This window comes from Grampus griseus (genome assembly GCF_964374135.1).
Source record: "Grampus griseus genome assembly, chromosome: 2".
Taxonomy (NCBI): Eukaryota; Metazoa; Chordata; class Mammalia; order Artiodactyla; family Delphinidae; genus Grampus; species Grampus griseus.
In genome coordinates, this window is record NC_139018.1 from 79,139,015 (window position 1) to 79,162,799 (window position 23,785).

The following is a 23,785-nucleotide window of genomic DNA, read 5'->3' on the forward strand; positions in this document are numbered from 1 at the left end:
TGGATAACAGACCCAATTGTAAAATGCAAAGCCATAAAAATCCTAGAAGATAAAATAGGAGAAAACCTAGATGACCTTGGGTTTGGTGATGACTTTTAGATACAACACCAAAGGCATGATCCAGGAAAAAAATAATTAATAAGCTGGGCTTCATTAAAATTAAAAACTTCTGCTCTGTGAAAGACACTGGAAAAAGAATGAGTAGACAAGTCATAGACTCGGAGAAAATATTTGCAAAAGACATAGCTGATAAAGAACTATTTCCAAAATATATAGAGAACTGTTAAAAACTCAATAATAAAAAACAGAGAGTTCAAATAAAAAATTGGCAAAAGATCTAAATAGACATCTCACCAAATATGATACAGAGATAGCAAATAAATACATGAAAAGATGTTCCATGTCATACGTCATGAGGAAAATGCAAATTAAAACAGCAATGAGGGGATTTCCCTGGTGGTCCAGTGGTTAAGACTCCACACTCCCAACACAGGGGGCTGGGTCTGATCCCTGGTCAGGGAACTAGATCCCACATGTCACAACTAAGAGCTCACATGCTACAACTCAAGATCCTGAGCACTGCAACTAAAAGATCCCGCAGGCGGCAACAAAGATCCTGAGTGCCAAATAAATAAATAAATATTTAAAAAATAAAATAAAACAGCAATGAGATACCATTACACACCTATTAGAATGATGAAAGTCCAAAACACTGACAGCACCAAAAGCTGGCAAGGATGTGGAGCAAGAGGAACTCTCATTCACTGCTGGTGGGAATGCAAAATAGTACAGCCACTTTGGAAGACAGTTTGGTGGTTTCTTGTAAAATTAAATATACTCTTACAATATAATCCAGCAATCATGCTCCCTGGTATTTACCCAATAGAGTTGAAAACTTATGTCCACACAAAAACTTGCACATGGATGTTTTACAAAAGCTTTATTCACAATTGCCAGAACTTCAAGCAACCAAGATGTCCTTCAGTAGGTGAAAGGATAAATACATTATGGTATGTCCAGACAATGGAATATTATTAAGCATTTAAAAACTTACGAAAAGACATGCAGGAACCTTAAATGCATATTACTAAGTCAAAGAAGCCAATCTAAAAATGGCACATACCATATTATTCTAACTATATGATGTTCTGGAAAAGGCAAAACTATGGAGATAATAAAAAGATCAGTGGTTGCAGGGGTTGGAGGTAGTTAAGTGATGAAAGGTGGAGCACGAAGGATTTTTAGGGCAGTGAAAATATTCTGTATGATACCATAATGATGGATACATGTAATCTATAGAATGTACAAAGCCAAGAGTGAACTGTAATGTAAACTATGAACTTTGAGTGATTACGATGTGCAATGTAGGTTCATTAATCGTAACAAATATACCCCTCTGGGGAGGGATGTTGATAATGAGGAAGACTATGCATATGTGGGTGCAGGGGGTAAATGGGAAATTTCTGTACTTGCCCTCCAATTTTTCTGTGAACCGAAAACTGCTCTAAAAAAATGTCTTAAGAAAAAAAGAAAAAGAAATGAGCTGTTAAACCATGAAAAGACACAATGGAATCCAAATGCATATTAGTAAGTGAAAGAAGCCAATATGAGATGGCAACATACTAAATGATTCCAACTACATGATGTTGTGGAAAAGGCAAAACTACGGCAAGAGTAAACACATCAGAGGTTACCAGGGGTTAGAGGAAAAGTAAGGATGAATAGGCAGAGCTATTCTGTATTATACTATAATGGTAGATACAAGTCATTATGCATTTGTCCAAACCCACAGAACGTACAACAACAAGAGTGACTCATCATGTAACTATGGTCTTTGGGTAATAACTGATGTGTCCATGTAAATTCCTTGATTGTAACAAATGTACTGTTGCGGTGTGGGATGTTGACAGCTGGGGGGCTGTGCATGTGTGGGAACTCTCTGTACATTCCACTCAATTTGGCTGCAAACTCTAAAAGTAGTCTGAAGTCAGCATAGGTAATACCGAAAAACTACATTTTTTAATCAGTTATAAACAACCAGTAAGAGTTAATGGTATTCTTCTTGATTGTCCAATAATGTTGAAACAATGAATATATTCAAAACAAAAATGGTGATGCCCGGTAGAATAAACTTGATTAGCTAAATACAGTGACTACCTTTTCATCCTCATTTTCAATTGCCTTTGCATTAGGATACTATAGGCAGAAATGAAAGCAGGAACAAGAAAGAGGAAAATAAACCAGTGTGATGAAAGCAAAGAAATGTTACAGAAATGAGGATTTCAGATGAAGTAAAAGGGGAAAAAATAAGGTACCAATCACAGAGATCATGGATTGGATGTGTTAACCAATTAATCAATGGTTCTATCAACTTCTGATAAAGATAAATATTTTTAAGAATAAAAAAATGTAATGAAAAAAGTGGGACATAATAATTGAGAAAATGCTATGTGATTTTTAAAATATAAAAATACCAGCTTAGTAACAAAAATGCTTTTCAAGAGTTATGTATATAATTAGATGTTCTGCAGTTGTCAGGTACTGGGGACACCTAAGGAAAAAAAAAAAAGGAAATGCACCATATTTATTCAGTGTCAGTGAGTACTGTACCTTAAAGAAGTAATATTCTTTTCTGCAAGAGGGCAAATGGATAGAGAAGACCAAAGCAATACCAAAACAGTGTGAATACTGAGCTATTTAGGTAGAGGTGAACATACAATGGCTAATGTATTTAAACCAGAATTTGGTGGTTTTGATTTTTTTGTGTGTGCCCATGGCAGCAAAAGTAGCAGAGACCTAGAAGAGGCTCCTTTCAGTGGGTCTGAAAGATGTCTGGATAGTTTAGCTTCATTCTCTTGAGGTTTCCCAGTTTTTTGGTAAAAGGTCACCAATAGTCATCTTTCAGCCCAATTCAATCACCTCTTTTCAACCTTGTCTTTTCTAGTTTTTCTAGAGAAATGGCACCAAATATTATTCTCTACTTTTGGAAATTCTTGCTGATTGAGAGATTACTGGGGTTCCCATTTTTCTCCTTCCTTTGCCAATCATTGATTCTCTTGGTTCTTCAGATTCTCTATCATATATATGACTGTGGGTGTGCCTCAAGGCACTTGATGACAGAACACGAAAGATGCAGACTTCTTCCAATCATTTATGCCTCAAGGAGCAGAGCTTTTAATCACAGGGTCTAATCTAGACCTTAACTATTCCACAAAACATTTTAAAATTGACTTCTGCTGTGTTTTGACAATCAATGTATTTAAAATAAAACTATCACACTTTTTGCTTCATTTTCCATCTTTCATTTGTACGACTGTCCCCCTGTATATTTTTGGAAAAGGTTTAATTTGTCCTTTTCTTCTCCTCTTAAACTTTGTATAATGAAGATCCAATTTATCCTCAAACCTTTCCCCTAAGGCTGATGCTCAATAACCTAATTCTTAATTTTCTAGATGATTTAATATTTGGTTATACACCGTCCTGTCTTCTCCTTGATTAATGTATATATGATTCCCTTTGCAAATGAACTGCAAACTCTTCAGCAATGTAATATCTTTTACATAATATACAGCTCTTAAAACTATAAACGTCTGCAGAATTCTCAGTTACTGATTGAGGATTTGAAAAAAATCACTTTTTTTACCCTTTCATTTGTTGTTATAGAATTACATCTATAGAGACAATGCACATATCTCAATTTTCTCTTTAAATCACTGTGAATTAGATTTACTTGCCTTGTCCTCCAAGTGCAATTCTAAAAAGCGTAGGTAAGCCACAGGTGCAAATGCATCAGCTGAATGTGTGACTACTTCTGATGAATCCCTGAAATAAAAAAATGTTATAATACATTTATCTAGTATGCAAAATCTGTTTTGTGGCAAGTTGCTCCTACTAGTGACTAGAAAAGACCAAAAATCCTCATTTATTTCCACTAGTATACTATTGTATACATATTTACTACATAATTAATGATTAACATCTACTTTTAATAATCCAATATTTAATTGGGGAAAAGATTGAGAATATTAAACTTTCAAAAATAAGTAAAGACCTTTTCATCTTTATGAGGACACACAGTTCAACTTTCAGGTTCACTCAAAGCTCTCTGAACAGTTTTACAACTTGAAACTTCAATTTCATTTTCACAAATTTGGTTGGTATGGGCTACCATTAAACAGTAGTGCTTTATCTTCATTATTCTTTTCATTTTCAAGAGGTAATTCATCCAGTGTTTCACACAAAATCTCAATTATCCTTCACAAAGGCAGTACTGGTGATGGTTTTAAGCTCTAGATGAACTCTTCACACTGCAATATCATTGTTATTAAAATTGATTGTCTGACATAGCAATTACCACATTCAGGTAAAATAGTATGAACTGCTTGCTGGCACCATATGGATACATGTAAATTAACTCAACTTTTATCAAAGATACCCTGTAAAGCACATATGAATAACTAAGATTATGTGTGAAGTTCTAATAACTAATTATTTTTTATTGTTGTTTATTAAGAAAGCAATAGTGTTTTTGTATTTTAACTCAAATCCTAAAAGCAGAAATTTCTCGTATCTCTTTAATGCCTTAGGAACTAGTTCCAATGTTTATATTAGTACATTGTTAGCACTTTAACCATTGTTGTTCAGCAAAATAAATTCTTATTTTGATTCTTTTCCACTAATGTAAAATATTTTTGAATTAACTTCTGTAATGCAAAGTTATTTAGCGACAATAGAAGAAATCTCAAAAGACTAGGATCCAATATATTAAATTTTCATGAGCAAAATATGCTTACTTTTCACTTGAAAGATCAGAGATAGAGAAAAAAGTTGGATGGTAAAAAAAAAAAATCAACTACTATTCATGAACTGTTAGTATCAAATACGTATCTTGTTAGTGCTTTAAAAAATTACATTAAAACAGGCTTCTATGACTTTAAAAGAAAAACATTATAATCGGGATCATGAAAGAAAGTAATAACCTGCCTTCACAGACTACCTAACCGAAAAATGCCTCAATGTATAATGAGCAAGAGGAGAAAGAGAAAGAAAAGAGGAGACCCTCTTGCTTTCTACCACCTGTCTCTCTGCCTTGTTAACTCTAGTCTAGTCGTCTTGTCTATTTACTCCTGAGTTGTGTGTTCTGGTCCTATCTTGGTTCCTCAATAGATTCAAATTCTAGTTCCTGTGTATGACCTCATTCTTACATTAAATTTCAATTCCTATGTTCCCAATCCCAGCTTTGGAAACTGATCCTGAGCCTCAATAATGCCTGATGTAGGCAGCTTGGTCTTGATATCCTTGACAATGGGTACACCAAAACCATGATTAACCTGAACCAGTGATGTGTCAGTGGAAAGGGTTTCGGGCCCTCCTTTCTCTTGACAGTTATTCCCACTAGAAACAGAAGATTGACAGCAAATAGCTCACTTAATTGATACAATTACTGCATTCTGAACCAAGATTGTTATCCAGAGAAAATATATAACATTCTGAACACTAAGTGAAGAGGAATATGGTTTTTATGAATTCTATTAAATCCATAATCTCTAATTGACTAACGTCATTTCTTTCAGTTATACAAAGCCAGAATCAACTGGGAGACAGATAATAGATTCAAATAAATGGTTTTTAGCTTCAAACAGAATAATGCCACTACTGCTCTGCTTTTCTTTCATAAACTCACCTGAAACTCAACTTTTAAGAGTCTCTGGTTTCTGTCTGCTTCATGGATTTCTCTGAAACCTAGAGCAGAATCTGCTGGAATACCCTCAGAGAGACCCAGAAAATTAAGAAAAACTCTACAACAGCAAAAATGGTTTCCAGTTGGCTACCCTCCTCCTCTTTCCCTATTAATACCAGTAATTAGTGCAGCCCCTTCCTCTTACACAACTGAGGTTTCTCAGTAGCCAAGAGCTGGATCCCATGCTCCCTTTCACTGTTGCGTTAGGCTTATCCCTAGTTACGACTTCAAAAGGGCAAGCTAGCTGAGCCAGGTCTGAGTCTCTCCTCCCTGACTACAGGCTCTCTCTCAAGTTAAGAGATCAGGCCCTAACCCTCTCACTTCAAAATACTGAATTTTCTCTTGAGGCTCAGCCACGGTCTTGGTTCCTACTTCCCCTCTGCAAAGACAACTGCACGCAGATATTCCCCGTGGGCTCACACTTATCCTCACAAGACATTTCCAACATCATTTCCGTGAAGGCTTGCCTGACATCTTCAGACAGTGCTAGTTTTCTGCTTTATGTGCTTTGGTAATGCATTTACAGACCTTTCATAACACATCCACTATAATTATGTGTCTGTGTGCTTGTCTTCCTTCTTAGAGAGGAACCAGGTTTTGTTCATCTTTGTCTGCCTCTCTCCCCACACTCCACCTCTGGCTCAGTGCAGAATACACTGCCTTATTTTCAAGCATTTGTTGAATAAACAAATAACTGTATAGTTTAACTTTAAGTATCTTTATATTTACACAGTAACTATTGACACTATCAAAAACCCACACTGATTTTTCAATTACCAATCTTCACATGAATACGTACATTTTCATACATGCATACTGTATATATATGGATACATGAACATAAGCATACATGTATACCAATAACAATATATGGTTATCTCTAGCATAATAAAAATAATTATATAAATTTAAATACAAGGAAAATGGTTCATAAATTCTAATAAATTCCCAAGTGATACAGAATAGATATGAGAAGGCAGATAAGGAAAGTACTTGATTCATCCTCATGGCTAAATGCCATATTATGATGCTCTGGGCTGAGTTCTGTCTTGAATAGGTAGAAACGAGGAGTAAGTGGGGAAAATGAGAGCATAGTGTTTTAATCATAGAATTTAGTTCTTCTTTTCATCCCTCCTTCCTTCCCATTGTTTCTTCTATCCATCCATCCATCCCATACACAGCAACTCTGTAGCAGTAGTACATTAATATTGACAATTCAAATGGAAATATGGGGTTGTATCAAAGATTGACATTAAAATTGTGTTCATTAACAGTGAGAAGAAAATTATCACCTTCATTAATACATTGGGATTTTAGTTCTTTATTTTCAAAATACTGGCTATATTCCCCATGTTTTAGTTCTTACTTTTGATATGCATACACATATATTTCAAAGTAAGAAATAAAAAGAAAGTAGGTTTTTTTAAAAAAAATTACTTCTTTTAGGCTGCGTTGGGTCTTCATTGCTGCGCGCGGGCTTCTCTCTAGTTGCGGCGAGCAGGGGGTGGCACTCTGTTGCAGTGCGCGAGCTTCTCACTGCGGTGACTTGTTGCACAGCATAGGTCCTAGGTGCGCAGGCTCAGTAGTCGTGGCTCGCGGGCTCTAGAGCGCAGGCTCAGCAGTTGTGGCTCACGGGCTTAGTTGCTCCACGGCATGTGGGATCTTTCTAGACCGGGGCTCGAACCCGTGTACCCTGCATTGGCAGGTGGTTTCTTAACAACTGCGCTACCAGGGACACCGAGAAAGTAGGTTTTTTATTTGAGGATCTACAGTTGTCCTCTTTTCTTTATTTTCTTTTTTCTTGTTTTTTTTTTTGGCGGTACGCGGGCCTCTCACTGTTGTGGCCTCTCCCGTTGCGGAGCACAGGCTCCGGACGCGCAGGCTCAGCGGCCATGGCTCACAGGCCCAGCCGCTCCGCGGCACGTGGGATCCTCCCGGACCGGGGCACGAACCCGCGTCCCCTGCATCGGCAGGCAGACTCTCAACCACTGCGCCACCAGGGAAGCCCTGTCCTCTTTTCTTAAAGACTAGGCTGCAATTCTTTTTGTCAAGGTTCCTCAGGAAAAAACCCTCATTTTCTGATCTAAAAATTTGCATCTAGAGGTGAGTAGTCACATCCTAATTGATGTGAAAAGTAAACTGTAAAATGTTCTAGTCAAAAATTTAAAAGATTACTTCCACACAAAGACTGTTATACCAGTGTTTCCTACAAGATTTTAAAAATGTTAGTTGGAATTCAGGGCAAAATGTATCTCATAATAGACTTCTAGAACCACCCTAATTTGTCTAAATTATTTCATTATACAAGAGATTCTATCTGTGTCTTTGAAAAAAAAAACCACACCTAATTATAATCAAATCATTTTGCATGCAAAAGTTTATTTTTTCTCCTCATAGTCTCCTTTTCTAACATAAAATTTGAATTAGACATTTAAAAGGGGATTCCTAATAATCAACTAGTTGTATGCTAACTGTGGAAGATCACTACTATGTCAAATATAACAGGAGAAATTATTAACTTTGTCCCCCCAAACACATTCTAACTGACAGGATCCAGTATGATTAACCGTCAATTGTTAACAAGTAGTTACCAGGTCTAAACTTATCTTTTAATTGTGTCACATGGAAAACTATCTCTAAATAAAATAACTTTAATTTATATACAGTTTTAGAATGTGCAATGCATATTCATTCACATCATCACATTTAGTGCTTATCAGATAGGTATAAGGACATTTTCTATTTTAAAGAGAAGGAAAGATTTTGTATATAGTAGGTGACATTCTTTTTCCATTCAACTACTACAAGCTCTAGTTATAACCTAAGAAAGGAATACATAAAAGTGAAATAGGATATTTAAAACTAAACAATAAATGAAAAATTAATTCCATGATATTTAACGTTTATCAGTGCCTACTACTGTGTGTTCTGAGAGTTCAGATATGAGGACAAGCACTGGAAGTAGTAACAACCAAAGCCTTTAAAATTGGAAGGATTTAGCAAAGTGGGGATAAATGGGAAGGCAATCTAGAGAAAAGAAATCGAATAAGAAAGTTATGAAGTTGAGGTGAGGCAGAACCTATGAAGAAAAAAATCAAAGAACGCGCTTAAGCATCAGAATCAGATTAGTGAGTAGCTGATAACTGAGTAAGAAAGAAATGTCAGTTCTTCCCCTTCTGTTCTCAAGGTACACACACGTATGTTAGCACTTCCAGTATTGCTGATGTGCCTCTCCATTCTTACAAAAGAACTTTTACAGAGCAGGGTGGCAGCTTGCAGAGTTCCACCCACATAATTATCCTCAACAAATGATTATCCAGTTAATTGAACAGCTCATTTTGGCACTAGAGGGTTCTAATACACCTTCCCTGACATCCTTCTCTTCAACAGCATGATTAACTCCCATCATGTCATTGCCTCAGTCAGGTTGAGGTTTCTCTGTCTACACAATGATGAGGTGAAAGATTCATTTTTCAGGTCTAAAGTACTATGATAAATAAACCTTATGGTTATGTAGTGTAAAGCAGCACATTTCTTATAATTCTATGTTGTCCATAAAGAGTTCTGGGTGCTCCAGGACCTCAAGTTGTGCAATGAACAGGAAGAGTATTATTCTTTGGCCTTCTTTCTCTTATTGTGCTTTTTATTTTTTTCTAATTTGGTTAGTCTAATAAGTATATTGCAAGTTTCCTATTATACTATAGTTTCACCCTAGCATGGAAATGTTTTTCTTAAGTAACCAAACAGTATTATTTCATAGAAGTAATACCTAAGGCACAGTTCATTCAATGAATTGTTCTGTGATCACTGAAGCCACAAGAAATACCTCTCGTTTATGAACTTATTCTTCTGACTCTTATCCTCTACCATTTTGTGTCACAATTTTATGCAGGTGTGTCTTCCTTCCACCCTTCTGGAGACAGGAACTATGTTTCAACATCAGTGGTGCCCAGTAGAATGCTTTAGACATAATAGGTACTTGATATATATTTGCCAAATATATTATTATTATGTTCGATGATTATTAATGGAAAACAAATTAGAAGAAATGAGAGAAGCAAGAGTGGGTGAATATTGCACAGGGTAATGGAGAGGTCTTGGCTATGTTTCCCAAGATAAATGTAACTTTTAGAAAATTCACCTGGAGTTGTCTTAACTTCTTAGAACATTCTTTCCCTCATTATTAATATGTACAAAGAAGTCACCTTTCAGTGTTGAAAATATTAAAGCTGTCCATTCGATACAAGATTCTAGTCTTTCATCAGATGAGGTTTCTGAAATCAAGCATAATTCTGACAACCTTTTCAAGAAGCTGAAGAGCTTAGGAAAAGCAAATAAAGTACTCTCTTAGCATATGAGAGGAGTGATATAAATTAGAGTATGGATAATAATGTTAACAAACTGAAGAAAGTTCCTACTTTTTGCTACACGAATTTTAACAATTTATGGCAAAGAAATCACACTATTCACCATAAAACAGAATTCATTTAAAAACAAAGTTTATATGTAAAAATAACCCCAAATAATTGAAGAGAAATGTTTAGTATTACCATTCTAAGTTATTAAAGCCAAGAAAAAGGAAAAAGAGAACGGAGTTAATGGAACCCACAGGCTACTGATGTGGCAGTTTATCAAATGTAGCTGTAATGAAAGATAAATAACACAGGCAATTCACACTTCATGAAAGGATAAAAGTGTCAGTGTGTAGGTACCAGTTTTACTGTAGGCCATAATCAGCAAGTAAATGAAAGTGCAATGTCTAAAAAGTTTATAGGCTTCTATGAAGGCCTCGTCTTGTCATGTATTGATTTAGGTATTCAGACGACTTCACTGGTATTAAACAAATTGAGTGTTTGTGAACTTGGAGGACATGTTCTATTTCTCTTAACAAAAGTTGCCTCCAGCTTAATGTTACGTTGCTTCCATCACTTAAATTTGAGGAAGGGGAAGAAAATGCTGAAATGATATCTTACACAATTATTTTCTTCTTAAATAGAGGGCAGTCCAAAGTGAACGTTTCATACTCTCCACCTTCTCCACAAACATGGACTCCGTACTTCTTAGAAAGCTGAAAATAGGGGAAGAAAAGAAAAAGAAAAAGAAGGAAAGAAACAGGAATCTTAAAATTAGTTAGCAAAAATGTTCACTTACCTTATTTTGTCCTAAAAAATATCCATGCCAGAAACTTTAATTCCAAAATAGATGGTGAGCTACAGGAAAATAACTGTATATTTCTGCTTAATATGTGTTTAAAACCATATGAAAAATGTTATCATAAAGCATAGCATTTTTAATAATCACCAAACCCTTATAAAAAGATGTAAGCAACCAACATTTTTGTGTATAATGAGAAAGCGTAAAGATTACTATAAAGTTTAGGAATGCCACTAGCTTTAGCTTCAAAGGGAGGCTAAGGGGGAAAGATACTAAGTAATTACGCAGTAAATGAGAATATATGCAGCCAAACTGTGCTTTCCCCTGCCCTTTGACGTACATGTAGAAGGGGAAAAAATGTTGTGTTTAGAGCATTTCTCAGAGACACAGAGAATGTAATCTAAGGCCTTTCCTTGGGACTGTGCACACAAAGAAGCCATAAACATGGTTATTATGCTTAAGGTTATTATTAATAGTAAAGTTCCAAGGGAATCAAGAACTAATGAAGTTCCAATGCTGCAGACAAGCCCTAGGAAAGTATAACTCCCAGAAAGGCTGGGATAGCTTATAATGTTGTCTGATTAAACCTGAAATTAAAACACACAAGTAAATAAGCAAAGAAACAAAAAAATTCCCTGTGCTTTGCACTGAATATAAGCTGTGTTATTTAAATGATACTGAGAGTAAAATCATCTCTTATCTGGTTGGTACATGGCTGGAATCAGTGCTGGGGAGCATTCTCACTGGCTTGCCATAGAATCTTCCTGCTCTCGTGTGGAGGTTTTAGCACTATGATTCCATCTCCTTCATTCTGAATTTCATAGCTTTCCCTGCTTACAGTCTCTTCCAGCCCAAAGGAAGAGCGACTCCATTGATGTTCTCTGTTACTGCCAGTGCTGGGACTGTGGCCTAAGTCTTTGGTTTTACCTGCACAGTTACACATTTATTTATTTGTTTTTTTTTTGTGGTTGTGCTACCATTCCAAATCCATTACATTTCAACTACTGACTACGTGCCCTTCGGGATTTAAAGCACACATCTATGAAAATTCTACTACTCCCTCTAAGGATCAATAGTAATGTGGATGACCTGTAAAGGCAAACAGCAAGAAAAGTGAAGGAAAGAAAATGGGGTGCCATTTTCTATAAGAACTCACATGAGCAAAGTGGATAAATGAAGTAGGGAATCAGCAAGGCAGAATTACGGCAGCTGGTCCTTATGAGAGCAGATAACAGGAATACATTACTGTGGTAAACCAAATTAAATTAATGTCTGCTTTGCAATAAAAAATGTAGGAATAATAATGGGATGTGGATTTCAGGGGTGTTTCCTTGTCCTGTCAGCTAGTGCCTGACCCCTTCTGTGCTGATCTCCCTTCACTGGTCTTCCCATTCTAGCAACTGTCTACCAAGTGAACCTTCTACTCTCACCTTTATGGACAGTCTTCTTATGTGGGAGTATACCTTAACAATCACTGGCTTCCTTTTATTAGAAAATCTTTCACTGAAGCTTTGCAAAACTTCTATAATCTACCACCAAAGAATAACTGGATTTTTTAAAATTAAAGTTGGCGTGGCTGTTATCCTACTGATATCCTTTTATTAGTCCCTAGTAAAAGTAATGCGAGCTGCTATGTTAATCCAACATAGTACTAGGAAATCTAAAATATGGATGCATCCAGTGATATTTCCAGTTCATGTAAAATATTTCCATAATATTCATCCAATCAGTTCTTCAACAAATATTTATTTAACAGTGATTATTTGGCAGGCCTTGCTAGATGAAAAAGATCCAAAAGTAAACAAGACAATGTCCCTGGTCTCCGGAAGCTTCCTAAATATACTGCACCTTATATTTTAATACCACAATATGATGAAACAGTGATGTTGCTTCTATAAATGATATGTGCAATCTCTTCTCCCCACTACTACTGGTTCAGCAGCATGGACACAGATTCCAAGTAAAGAAATTTGGGTAAAGAGCCCAGTGGTTTTTATGGCTGAGGAACCAAGAAGTAGTCTGTGAATCCTTAGGATGTCTTTTGCAGCCCCTCTAAACTCTACTAGCTTCAAGCTCTAGTAGATGCAAGTATCTAGAAAATTCGATTTTTATTGGCTGACTTTTAGCCAGTTCCAAGTCCCTTTGATGTCCTGAGAGACCTCAAGAAGCAAAGTTTATGCTAGCCACTTTCTTTAAGCCATTTTCTTTATCTAAGACATAGCACCCTGTTAGAAATCAACATCCTGGTAGCACAAAAACATGATGTATGCATGTGATAAAAAAAGGGTCAGTTTAGGTAGTAGAGAATTCAGATGTGTACATTCCAGAGACATATTTGTGGTACACAACATTCAATTTACTTTTCTAAAACATGTAGGATAGTGTTACTCATATCTACACTATTCACAGAAAGTAGCAATTTTATTCTAACATGTTTCAGGTCTGTGTTTGGGTTTCAACTCAAAATTAGCATTACTGTATGCCAGCACTTAATCACTCCAAATACAGTTTTTGCAGTTCACTTTGATAAGTTTCTCTATCAATTTCATTGTAACTGAAAATACTAAATTGGTAACAGTTTTTCTAAGGTTTAGTTTCTCACTGAATTATCATGATTCTTTCCATAATTTAAGTACAAATGATAGCAATCTATATTGAAAAATAAAAAATATTTTTCATATTGCTATTTGACAATTAAGGTCTAATGTCCATTAATTATTAAAACATTGTTAAATAGTTTCAGTTAGTATGTAAAAAGTGGAAGTAGACAGTTGTTATCACCGTAACACCAAAAACATGCCAGATAGGCTACAAAGCAACCATGCCTTTGTGTTTTACCTACAGAGATCCGAGAATGCAAAGAAGTCTGGATGAACTAACTGCAGAAAAGGGTAAGCCTTTCCTAGATGAGTGAAGATCCATGGTCACTTTCCTAATGGGGGAACAGACAGAGTAGAAGCAAATCTACGCTGACGTCTATCAGCGTATACAAAAAGCCAAACTCTTATGGCCATCTGTGGACCTCTGTGACGGACTCTTAAGAGTCCTGAGGAGACCCAGGGAGTGTGTATAGGCTGCCAGTTCTTTTTCACAGTCTTAACTAAGTGTACACAGTAGCTACATGCAGAGAGCTAGGGCCAGGGCAGAAAAGGGGAGAGAGATCCCTTTGAGAACACCTGCCCATCAAGTCTTTTCTACTGAACTTTCACTGTACCAAGGACTGGTGACAGGGCAGGAAGACAGAGAGATTTCAGCCAAGACTTGGAAAGCCAGAGAGGAGGCAGGGAAAGGCCAACAGCAGTAAGCCCTTGAAAAGGCAAAAAAAAAGACCAAAAAAAAAACTGGTAGCAGGACTTTAAAGCAGGGAGATGGGGTAGGGGGGAGAAGGAGAGAGAGATCTCTAGACTCACTGGAGCACAGATCACATGCCCTGATAAAGGGAGAGACCTTATCTTGCTTTCAAAACATTTCAAACACGTAGCAAACTGAAACAACTCAAACCAGACACAGCTCAACTGGAGATCAGACTAAAGAGAATAAACTAGCTGTCAGACAGAGGAAGGGGTGTGACTTTTCTCGAGTGAATATTTACTTCAGTCTCTACTGTTCTTTTTTATTCAATATCTACCATAATATATATAAAACAAATTAGATGAACAGTGAAAAAGTTAAAAATGTGAACTGTAATCAAGAGAAAAACAAACAAAACAAAAACAGACCCACACAGTAACCAAATATTGAACCCAGTAGATAATGACTTTAAACATAACTACTATAAATACATTAAAGATTTACTGGAAAAGATAGACAAAATTTATGAACAGAGAGTAATTTTAGCACAGTTGGAAAACTAGGGATAGACAGCTGTAGGTTCATATTCTAGCTCCAGCACTTACTGAGTACTGGACCTGGGATGAATTGATTAAGTTCTCTGAATTTCCATTTCCCTAGGTAATACCTGCCCTTCGGAGGATGTTGTATTAGAAGATATAATACATACAAAGCTTTTAACCCAGTGCCTAGTGCATAGGAAGCAGTCGACATATGTTATCTTTTCTCTATTAATTTGCTATTCCCTTGGACCTTCTGCTCTTTATCTATATACTCCCATCTTTGAGGACCATGACCCCTACTATATCTATTACCTCTACTGCAAATGGCTCTCGAAGTGAAAACCCTAGCCATCAACCTCTCTCCCATGTATTCGCTCCCCCCATAACAAACGTTTATTGAGTGTTTTACTTGGGAGCATTGTTGTCTTACTTCAACGTGAATAAAACACAGTTCTTAATTTTTTCCTCAAAACCTTCTCTGCCTGCTCAATTTCTGTTCAATCAAACTTAAAATACTGGAGTAGAACTTAATTCCTTCCTTTCCTTCTGCCACACAGCCTACATTTTAAAATTTTCATGAATTCATTTATTGAATCTACAAATATTCACTCAGTACTTATTACGTGCCAGATGCTCTTCTATACACTAGGCATATGGCAGTGAATGAGAAAATGTATGCACTCCCTTCCATTCTAACATCCTTACTGATCACTTTGCACTTGAACTATTACAATAATCTCTTGTCTTCCTGCTTTATATTCACCCCTCCCAATCTACCCTACATGTTATCAACACACTAACTTTCCTTAACAATATGAGATGGCATTCATTCACTTAAAAACTTTTGGTGTTTGACCATTGCCTATTCAATGGAAATCAAGCTCTGTAAACTGAGAGTCAGACTTCAGTCATTTGGTCCCATCATTCACAAGAATACCAAGACATAAAGCTAATACACTGAATGGGAAAATAAAGTAAAATAAAGATTCAAAAGAATCTTGACTGGCTAGAAAAAAACCCCAAAAGATTAAATCTTAAAAAGTGAAATATAATGTGATAAACATAAACCCCAACAGGCAATTTCCTTCTCTTCAACTTATAGAAATCACTCTTATTATTGCCTGTGGGATTGTCCTATGCTGCCTTGTGACATATTTCTGTATTGCATTACTATGTACCCCTTGAATTTAAATGTTTCTCATGAGACTATAAGTTTCTAAATTTCTTAAACCCTCTCATAATTTTTTCCTAGCAGTGTGTAGCACACAGTACACAATGACCAAATGGCTGTCTTCTCCATGGTTCAGATACCCTGTATACTCCCAGAAAAGGGTCCAATTGGCATGTACTGACAGGTATAGTTTCAGACACAAAGTAAGCCATTCCCAAACAGAATTATGAAGTAAAAGGGAGGAGTGATACCGAGCAGGGCCCTGTGGGCCTTCTGGGCACAAAGCCTTTGTGTGTCTCCCATTTCTGTGATTACAGGAAATAGCCTTCAGTCAGCCTCCATGACCTTCCCTGAGTTCCAACATGCAGATTCAAGCAGTTGTTAATTAGGGAAGGGAGGGGATATGAGACAAGGGAGAAACAAAACAGTTAAGAGAAACAATAGTGCAGCCTTGGCACAAGGTCCTGGTTCCCCATCAAAGGATACACACAATAATATCTTTGAGCTGTTTTGCAGATACTGAAATCCCCTCCAGGTGGGAGAAGTTAACGGTTAACGATTGTATGCTGCCCACAAGCATGTAGACCCCAGACCAGTTGGAACCTGAAGGTTGATGAGGCTGACTCCTACTTACCTTACCACCAACCCATCAGAAGAATGTCCACGAGCTGATCACACCCTCTTTGAACCATTACTATAAAACTTCTCACTGTCCTCTCCAAGTTGGGACACATAGCTTTTCGAGGCAGGAGCCCACTGTGTCTCCCTTTGTCTGGCAAAGTAATAAAGCTATCCTTTTCTACTTCACCCAAATCTCTGTCTCCGAGATTTGATTCGGCACCAGTGTATGGAGAAGCTGAGCTTTCGGCATCAGGAGAAAGTTACTAATTTCTTTTTCTATATCGTTAGAAATAGGATAAAATTTTTCTACTTTTGGAACTCTAAAACTGAATAAAATTTACACATGGTTGTCAATGTTTTTCTTATCTGATTACCCACTGAATCAGGGATGTCACTATTTTTCCCCATTTTTAACCATTTGGGGAATGTTATATAGAAAAAGATTCAGATCAGATGGCCACTGGATATGATTAATACAGCTGTTATTCTGTCTGACATCAGTCAAACTGGTCCCATCCTTTGTATAAATACAAAGGTATAAAGCTAACACATCAATAAAATAAAATTTCAAAAGGATCTTGACCAGCTGAAAAGAAATATGTTGCTGTTTTCTAGCCAGTTAAATTATTTTTGATAAAATAATAAGATCATTTTTTACTTATTTCACATTATAATTTCCATTGTATACAAGTATATTCCTTGCTTCACATATATCTAAATTGTGCTGTGTTCTCTTTTGGATAAAATTTTTATGGAAGGTGAACATTAATTTTCCAACTAACTATTGTTAAGATAAGCTTTCTAAAACACATTTTGAACAGATGTGGCCGACTTGGGTCATTTCATGGCTTATAAGAATGCCTTGGAGTCTGAGCATTTAAAAAGTGAATTCCTAGTAAATGAAAAGGAAATTACTTATATGATTCTATTTTTTCTGGCACATTTATTCATACAGATAAATATTCATATTCATAATAACTCCATTTGAGCTCTACTAATTATTGAACTGAAAAGGTTATGGGCATCATGATTTCCCTGTTTAATTTTTTTATCCTTTTAAAAGACTGTAGGGCTTCCCTGGTGGCGCAGTGGTTGAGAGTCCGCCTGACGATGCAGGGGACACGGGTTCATGCCCCGGTCTGGGAAGATCCCACATGCCGCGGAGCAGCTGGGCCCGTGAGCCGTGGCTGCTGAGCCTGCGGCATCCGGAGCCTCTGCTCCGCAATGGGAGAGGCCACAACAGTGAGAGACCCGCGTAACGCAAAAAAAAAAAAAAAAAAAAAAAAAAGACTGTAATACCATAATTGTGAGAATTTCTTATTAAATCAAGATATTTTTTCTTTTAAACCTACCTCATTTGCTGTTACTAATCTTAAAACTGACAAAAAAAAGAAAAGGCCAAATGAAATTGCACTTCCCTCATCCCTCCTACCACCTAGAGAAAACCATGAGGTTTAAAAAACTCACCACAATTTCATTTTATAAATGATGTATTTAACATACAAAATAATTTCATGCTGCATATATTCATTCATAGCACTTATTAAAGAAGTATTTATTGAATGTCTACAGTAGGTCTGGCATTGTTTTAAGTGCTGGGGATAACAATAGGAGCAGACATAAATTCTGCATAAAACAGCTTACTGTCTGGAGGTACAGACATATAGTTAAATAAGCAATTACAATAAAGGGTAGGGATTGCTTTGGTGGATGCATGAGATGCGGTGGGAGTATAAAGCAGGGGACCTAACTGGAAGGAACTCAAAAGGCTTCTCAAAGAATCTGAAGGATGAGTTAACCAGGAAAGTTTGGAGAGAGAGAGAGAGGGAAAGAGAAAGAGAAAGAGGGAGAGGGAGAGGGGAGAGAGAGAGAGAGAGAAGGCAGGAGAGAAGAAAACTGTTCCAGAAGGAACAGCATGTGTTAAGTCCCAGAGCACACGATGGGTACTAGAAATTGAAGTAAGTTTGGCATAGCTGAAACATAACTAGACGAGTAATAGTGGAGAGGTGAGGCTGAAAAACTAGAAAGAGGACAGATGTTATGGGGCTTCATATGCCATACTAAGTTATTATCCTCAGATCACTGAGAACCCATGAGGATGTTTTAAACAGAAAACTGACCTGATCTCATTTGTCTTTTAGAAACATCATTCTGGCTGCACAGTGGAGAATGGGCTGGAGGGCAATAAATCAAGAAGCAGAAAGAACTGAGAAGTTGCTGGAGGAATCTAGGCAGGAGGTAAAGCTTTCCTGAACTGGAGAAGTAGCAGTGAGGATGGAGAGGAGAGGGCAGATATTTTGAGAGAGGTTTTCTAGGCTGAAATAAGTGACTGGAGAAGTGAAGAAAGTTTAAAAAAAAGTAAGAAAAATTCCCAGCTTTCTGCATTGGGAAACTGGATGGATGGTGGTCCTGTTGACTGGTTTTTAGTATAAGTAGCAATGTGCTGGGACACTGTCTAATGACCTTATCTTTTTCAAATTTTATGCAGCATGTGGTACAACTGATGTCTCAAATCTTTGTGATTGTTTTCCTTAGGCTTCCATGTTACTGTATTTTCTAAGTTATTGCTAGGCTTCTCCAACTCCTTTCCCTCCTGCTGCTCCTAAATTATAAATAGCCCTCGTGATTCTCTCTATAGTCTTCTGTATCAATTTATTCCCTCAGATAGCTTATGCAGTCCACGGGTTCAACCATCACCTTTATGTTATTCTGCTGCTGCAAATACGAACACTGTCACTACTAATTAAAGACAATTTGCTTTATGCCTTAAAGTTAAGAAAATGATGAAATTATCTTATTTAATCTTCAAAATAACTTTTAAGAATAAAAAAGAGCATCCGCTCTGAAATCAGATAGACTTAAAGCATAAATTCCGGTTCTGCAACTTCCCAGCTCTGTGACTCCGGAAAAGTAACTCACCCTCTAAGTGATTCCTCATCTGTAAAATGTAAACATTAGTAGTAGCAACGTCATAGGCTTGTTAGATGGTTAAATAAAATAATGCATAAAAAGCACTTAGCACAGAGTATGGCACTTAGTAAGCACTTAGTAAATACACAGCTTAACTATAAAAGTAGGTAAAGCACATACTGTAGTGAGGCACAGTGAAAGCAGCATTGCATAACTCATTAAAAGCAGTAGCTTTGGAGACACACTGCCCTTCGTTCAAATCCTAGCTCTGTCACTTTATAGCTACGTGATCTTAGGTCATGCAAACTCTCGGAGCCTCAGATTACTGATCTGTACAATGGAGATGACAACAGCGTCTACCTCATAGGAGTGCTGTTTTCAGTAATAAAACCATGTGAAAAAATAAGTCTAATACACTACACAGCATATAATATATACTCAATGAAATGGCTACTAATTTTATTTTTTCCCTTTTCCAGAGGTGAAAACTAGGTTGATTTGCAAAGGTTATGTAGCTTAGAACTAAACAAACACAGAATTTAAAGTTGTGTCCTGACTCTGATAAATAACAAACCTTAGTCTTTAGCCTGAACATCTCAATTGTGTGCCAACCTCATAGTTTAAAAACATATGCCTTTGGTTTATATGTTATAATTTAAAACTCAGTATGTTTAAGACCAAGCTTATCATGTTCTTTCTCAACCCTGTTCTCCTCTGCAAAAATGTGTGCTTCTAATTTCCCCAATCATTACGTGTGGATTAATCTTTGATTCTTCCTTTCCCAGCTTCTGGCCATTTGGTGCTAGTTTCTTTTTCATTCTTCTGTCAAAATCTTTCTTTTAGTTGTGTTCTCTCTCTCCATCCCTACTGTCAGCGGTTTCATGCTCTAAGCCCTCACACCTGTTTCCTATAAGAGCACCTTAGACTCTTTTTCATTTCCAATTTCTTCTACTCCCAATCCAAGAATACTACTGCCAGACTAAATTTCCTGAGATATATTTTAATAATATAAATCCCTGTTGATGAGCCTTCTATATCTTGCTATTTCTTATCCCAAATTGCTTGGTCCATCTCTCAGGGCCCTTTATGATTGGGTCCTAAATTCCCACCTCACCTTTTTCTTATTAATCTACCAATACCAGCTCTTAGTTTCATTTAAAGCAAGTTCATCATTGTCCCTGCATGTCTTCTTGCCAAGGAATCTTCTTCATATTGATTCACTGTGTTGCCACCACCCATGTAAATTTCATCCATCCTTCAGACCAGTTTAAGTGCTGAGGCTTCCATGACATCGCCTTCAGCTACTCTAGGTCATGTGGTCATCTTCCATCTCTTAGGTCCCAATTACATTTATAGCAAATACCAATTTGGCTTTATATGATCCAAGTTATTAGAGTCCTCCCCTCATTTACAAAACTCTAAGTTCCATGAAAAATAACTCTTTGACTTACTTTGTACCCCTTATAGAAGCCAGCATAGAACTGAGCACATAAGAAGTCCTTACAAATACTTATCACTCAGTTCTATTAGTACCACATGACACTGGCAGTTAAGAGTTCTTCTATAAAACACAATCAGAGAAATGTGAGGGACGGGTTCAAGGTCATATATTAGAACAGCCACTAAGTATGGAGGACCTTCACCTCTTCTCTCCAACTACAGCTATTAATGGGCACTATTTACTGCCAGGTCAAATTCCTTAAACTACACCTTTCAGAACTTTAGTCCCTTTCTCTAAATCCTGCAGTTAGTCCTCATTGTTTAGATAATTAAATCCACACTTCAGTATTCAAAATCTCTCACGATATGGCTTTGACTTCTTTTTTCAGCTTCCTCTCCCAGTACCCAAAATATACTCCAAACAGTTCAGCCAGTCAAAAATCCTATCCATTCTTGAAGTCCAGTATGGCTGTCAATTTATCTCTGAATTTACTCAGAATTCTCTCAACAACATATAATTTTCTTTGAAATTCTACGGTACATATTTTTTACTTTTTTTAAGAATACATTTTAATACACCTAGTAATTTATATTTATAATACTCACTGGACTCAACCATAAAATTCCACATATCCTTCCAACTCACTTATGTTCAAAATTCAAAATCTCCCCTCAAGGAAATTCTACCTCCTCTTGACTTTCAAGGTCAGTTAAAGGTGTTCTTTCCCATAAAGTTAGCAGTACAGGGAACAAGGCTTAAAATTCTGTCTCTCTCACCCACACTATCAAATCAACTTTAGTGAAATTCTCTTTATCTTTTGCTTTTAAGTGATAGGTAGCTTGGATTGTAAATTGCTCTTTTGTCAAACCCATAAGGAAGACAAGCTAACTCATATAAAACAGAACTTGAAATACAGCTTTAAGCTTGAAATCAGCATTGCACATATCTGGCTTTAGCTCTTATAGCACCTAGCTGAGTGGTATACTCCTTAGTACATATCTACTTACCTTTGACTCAAGGCTAGAAGTCCAATTTCCCAATTCTATGTGAATAGTTCTGGAAAAAGCAACCAATTCTATATATTCACAATTTTTATATGATATGGTTTCATTCTTCCATTTAGCAGACAACTTTTACTTGGATGATCTTAAGAAATCTCTTGATTTAAGAGTAACTGCTTCTGGTAAAGACAGTGGATTGAATCCATGCATCTACTCCCACCCCCTTCTAAAACCTTCATGGGAGGTATTTCATAAAATGGCATAAACTCAAAAAGATGCAGAAAAGCAGAGAGCAAGTGACAGGATCAACAAATTTAATAGACCCAAGAACACTGGATCCTAGGCCGACCGACAGTGGAGAATGCAGAGGACCAAACCAATTTACTCAGTAAAATAACTCCTTCCTCTAAAACAATAAGGTAATGAGTTGGTGGCACTGGGTACCTCTGGAAGTAAAGGGAAAATGTGAGAAGGACACCAAAATAAGAAAGGTTGATTGGCAGTGTGTTTAACAAGCAGTCAGATCCCCAGATCCTTTCACTCTAGGCTGGCAACTGCCTCTCCTCCACCATGGCAGAACATTGAAGGTTTATTCTCTGCAGAGGGTGAGACAGAGGAACTAGCCTGGGAGAAAAGAAACACAGCTGAGGGCAGAGGTACTATAATAAAAACAGAGGGATTCAGTTAATGTATGCACACAAGATTCGGAGACCTCTAGCATTTTCCTTGTTCAACTCCCAGAAAACAAAACAAACAAAAAAACCTGCAGCATGCGTTCACTTCAAGAGCAGACTGGAGAATCCTTTTCTTTGAAATCTAACTAGCTCAGATTAAATGACCTAGATATACTTCCCTGTAGTGAAACTCAAGGTCACAAAGCTCCATCCACACACTTAGTGCTTACCACAAAAATTTTAGGTCCCTACTCTTAAATATGAGTAGAACACCTAAGATTAGCAGAAACATCTCTAAAATGAAAGTTAGAGACACCAAAGTAAACAATGGAGAAAAAGGACTATGCAGGAGAGAAGAAAAATTATAATAAGGATAAAGTATTATAGATTAAAAAAAGAACATTCAGAGAACAAAAATAAGTTTTTAGAAATTAAAAATAAGATATGGAAAAACTCAATTAAAATTTTTGAAGGTAAAATTGAGAAAGTCTCCCAGAAAGGGGAAAAATGATGTAGGTAAAAATTAAAAGACATCTAAATAATAGGAATTCAAAGAAGCAAAATCAAAGGGGAGGAAAACACCAGTGAAGTAATTCAAGGAAATTTCCCAGAACTGAAATTTTCACGCTGAAAATTCTACCTGTCTCAGCACAATGGATAAAAATATGCACACCCAAGACACAGCACATAAGACTTTACAATTCTTGGGGCAACAGAAATATCTTACATACTCTTACAGAGAGATGGAGAGAGAAATAAATAAGGTTGCATACAAATAGTCAGGAATTAGAATGACTTTAGGCTTCTCAACAGCATATACCAACTGCAAGGGAATGAAGCAATACTATCAAGATCCAGAGGGAAAATATTCCAAAAATAGAATTTATGACCTGCTGAAGAACCAATCAAATGCAAGGAAATAATGAAGACATTTACAGATATGCAGTGTCTCAAAACACTTACCTCCTGTGGACCATTTATTAAAATCTTATAGAGAATGTGCTTCACAAAAATGAGAATAAAACAAAGAAAAAGGAAGATGCTGGATCCAGGAAATGAGGGCTTCAACAAAGAAGAAAGGTAAAGGGTTCTCCAGGATTATGAGATGATAGCATGACAGCCTCGTAACATAGAAGGAAACTGGCCCAGATTACATACAGGTCAGAGGGCCCTGGAAACGACTTCAGGAGGAGGAAACTGAGAAACTACTTAACATGTCTGAACATCTGGCTAAGAGACT

The 23,785-nt window shown here is 36.7% G+C and overlaps 1 protein-coding gene across 1 annotated transcript in view; it reads right to left on the reverse strand.

The window, feature by feature from the left end:
- Positions 1-925: 925 nt before the first annotated feature.
- Positions 926-23,785, reverse strand: part of DPH6 (diphthamine biosynthesis 6) — a 179,223-nt gene continuing 156,363 nt past the window's right edge. Inside the window, exons 7-9 of the mRNA XM_082681668.1 lie at positions 10,714-10,808; positions 3,735-3,822; positions 926-2,551 (exon numbers count right to left, since the gene is read on the reverse strand). Coding sequence (XP_082537794.1) covers positions 2,498-2,551; positions 3,735-3,822; positions 10,714-10,808 — 237 coding nt within the window. The 3' untranslated portion in view covers positions 926-2,497. The remainder of the gene's footprint in view (positions 2,552-3,734; positions 3,823-10,713; positions 10,809-23,785) is intronic.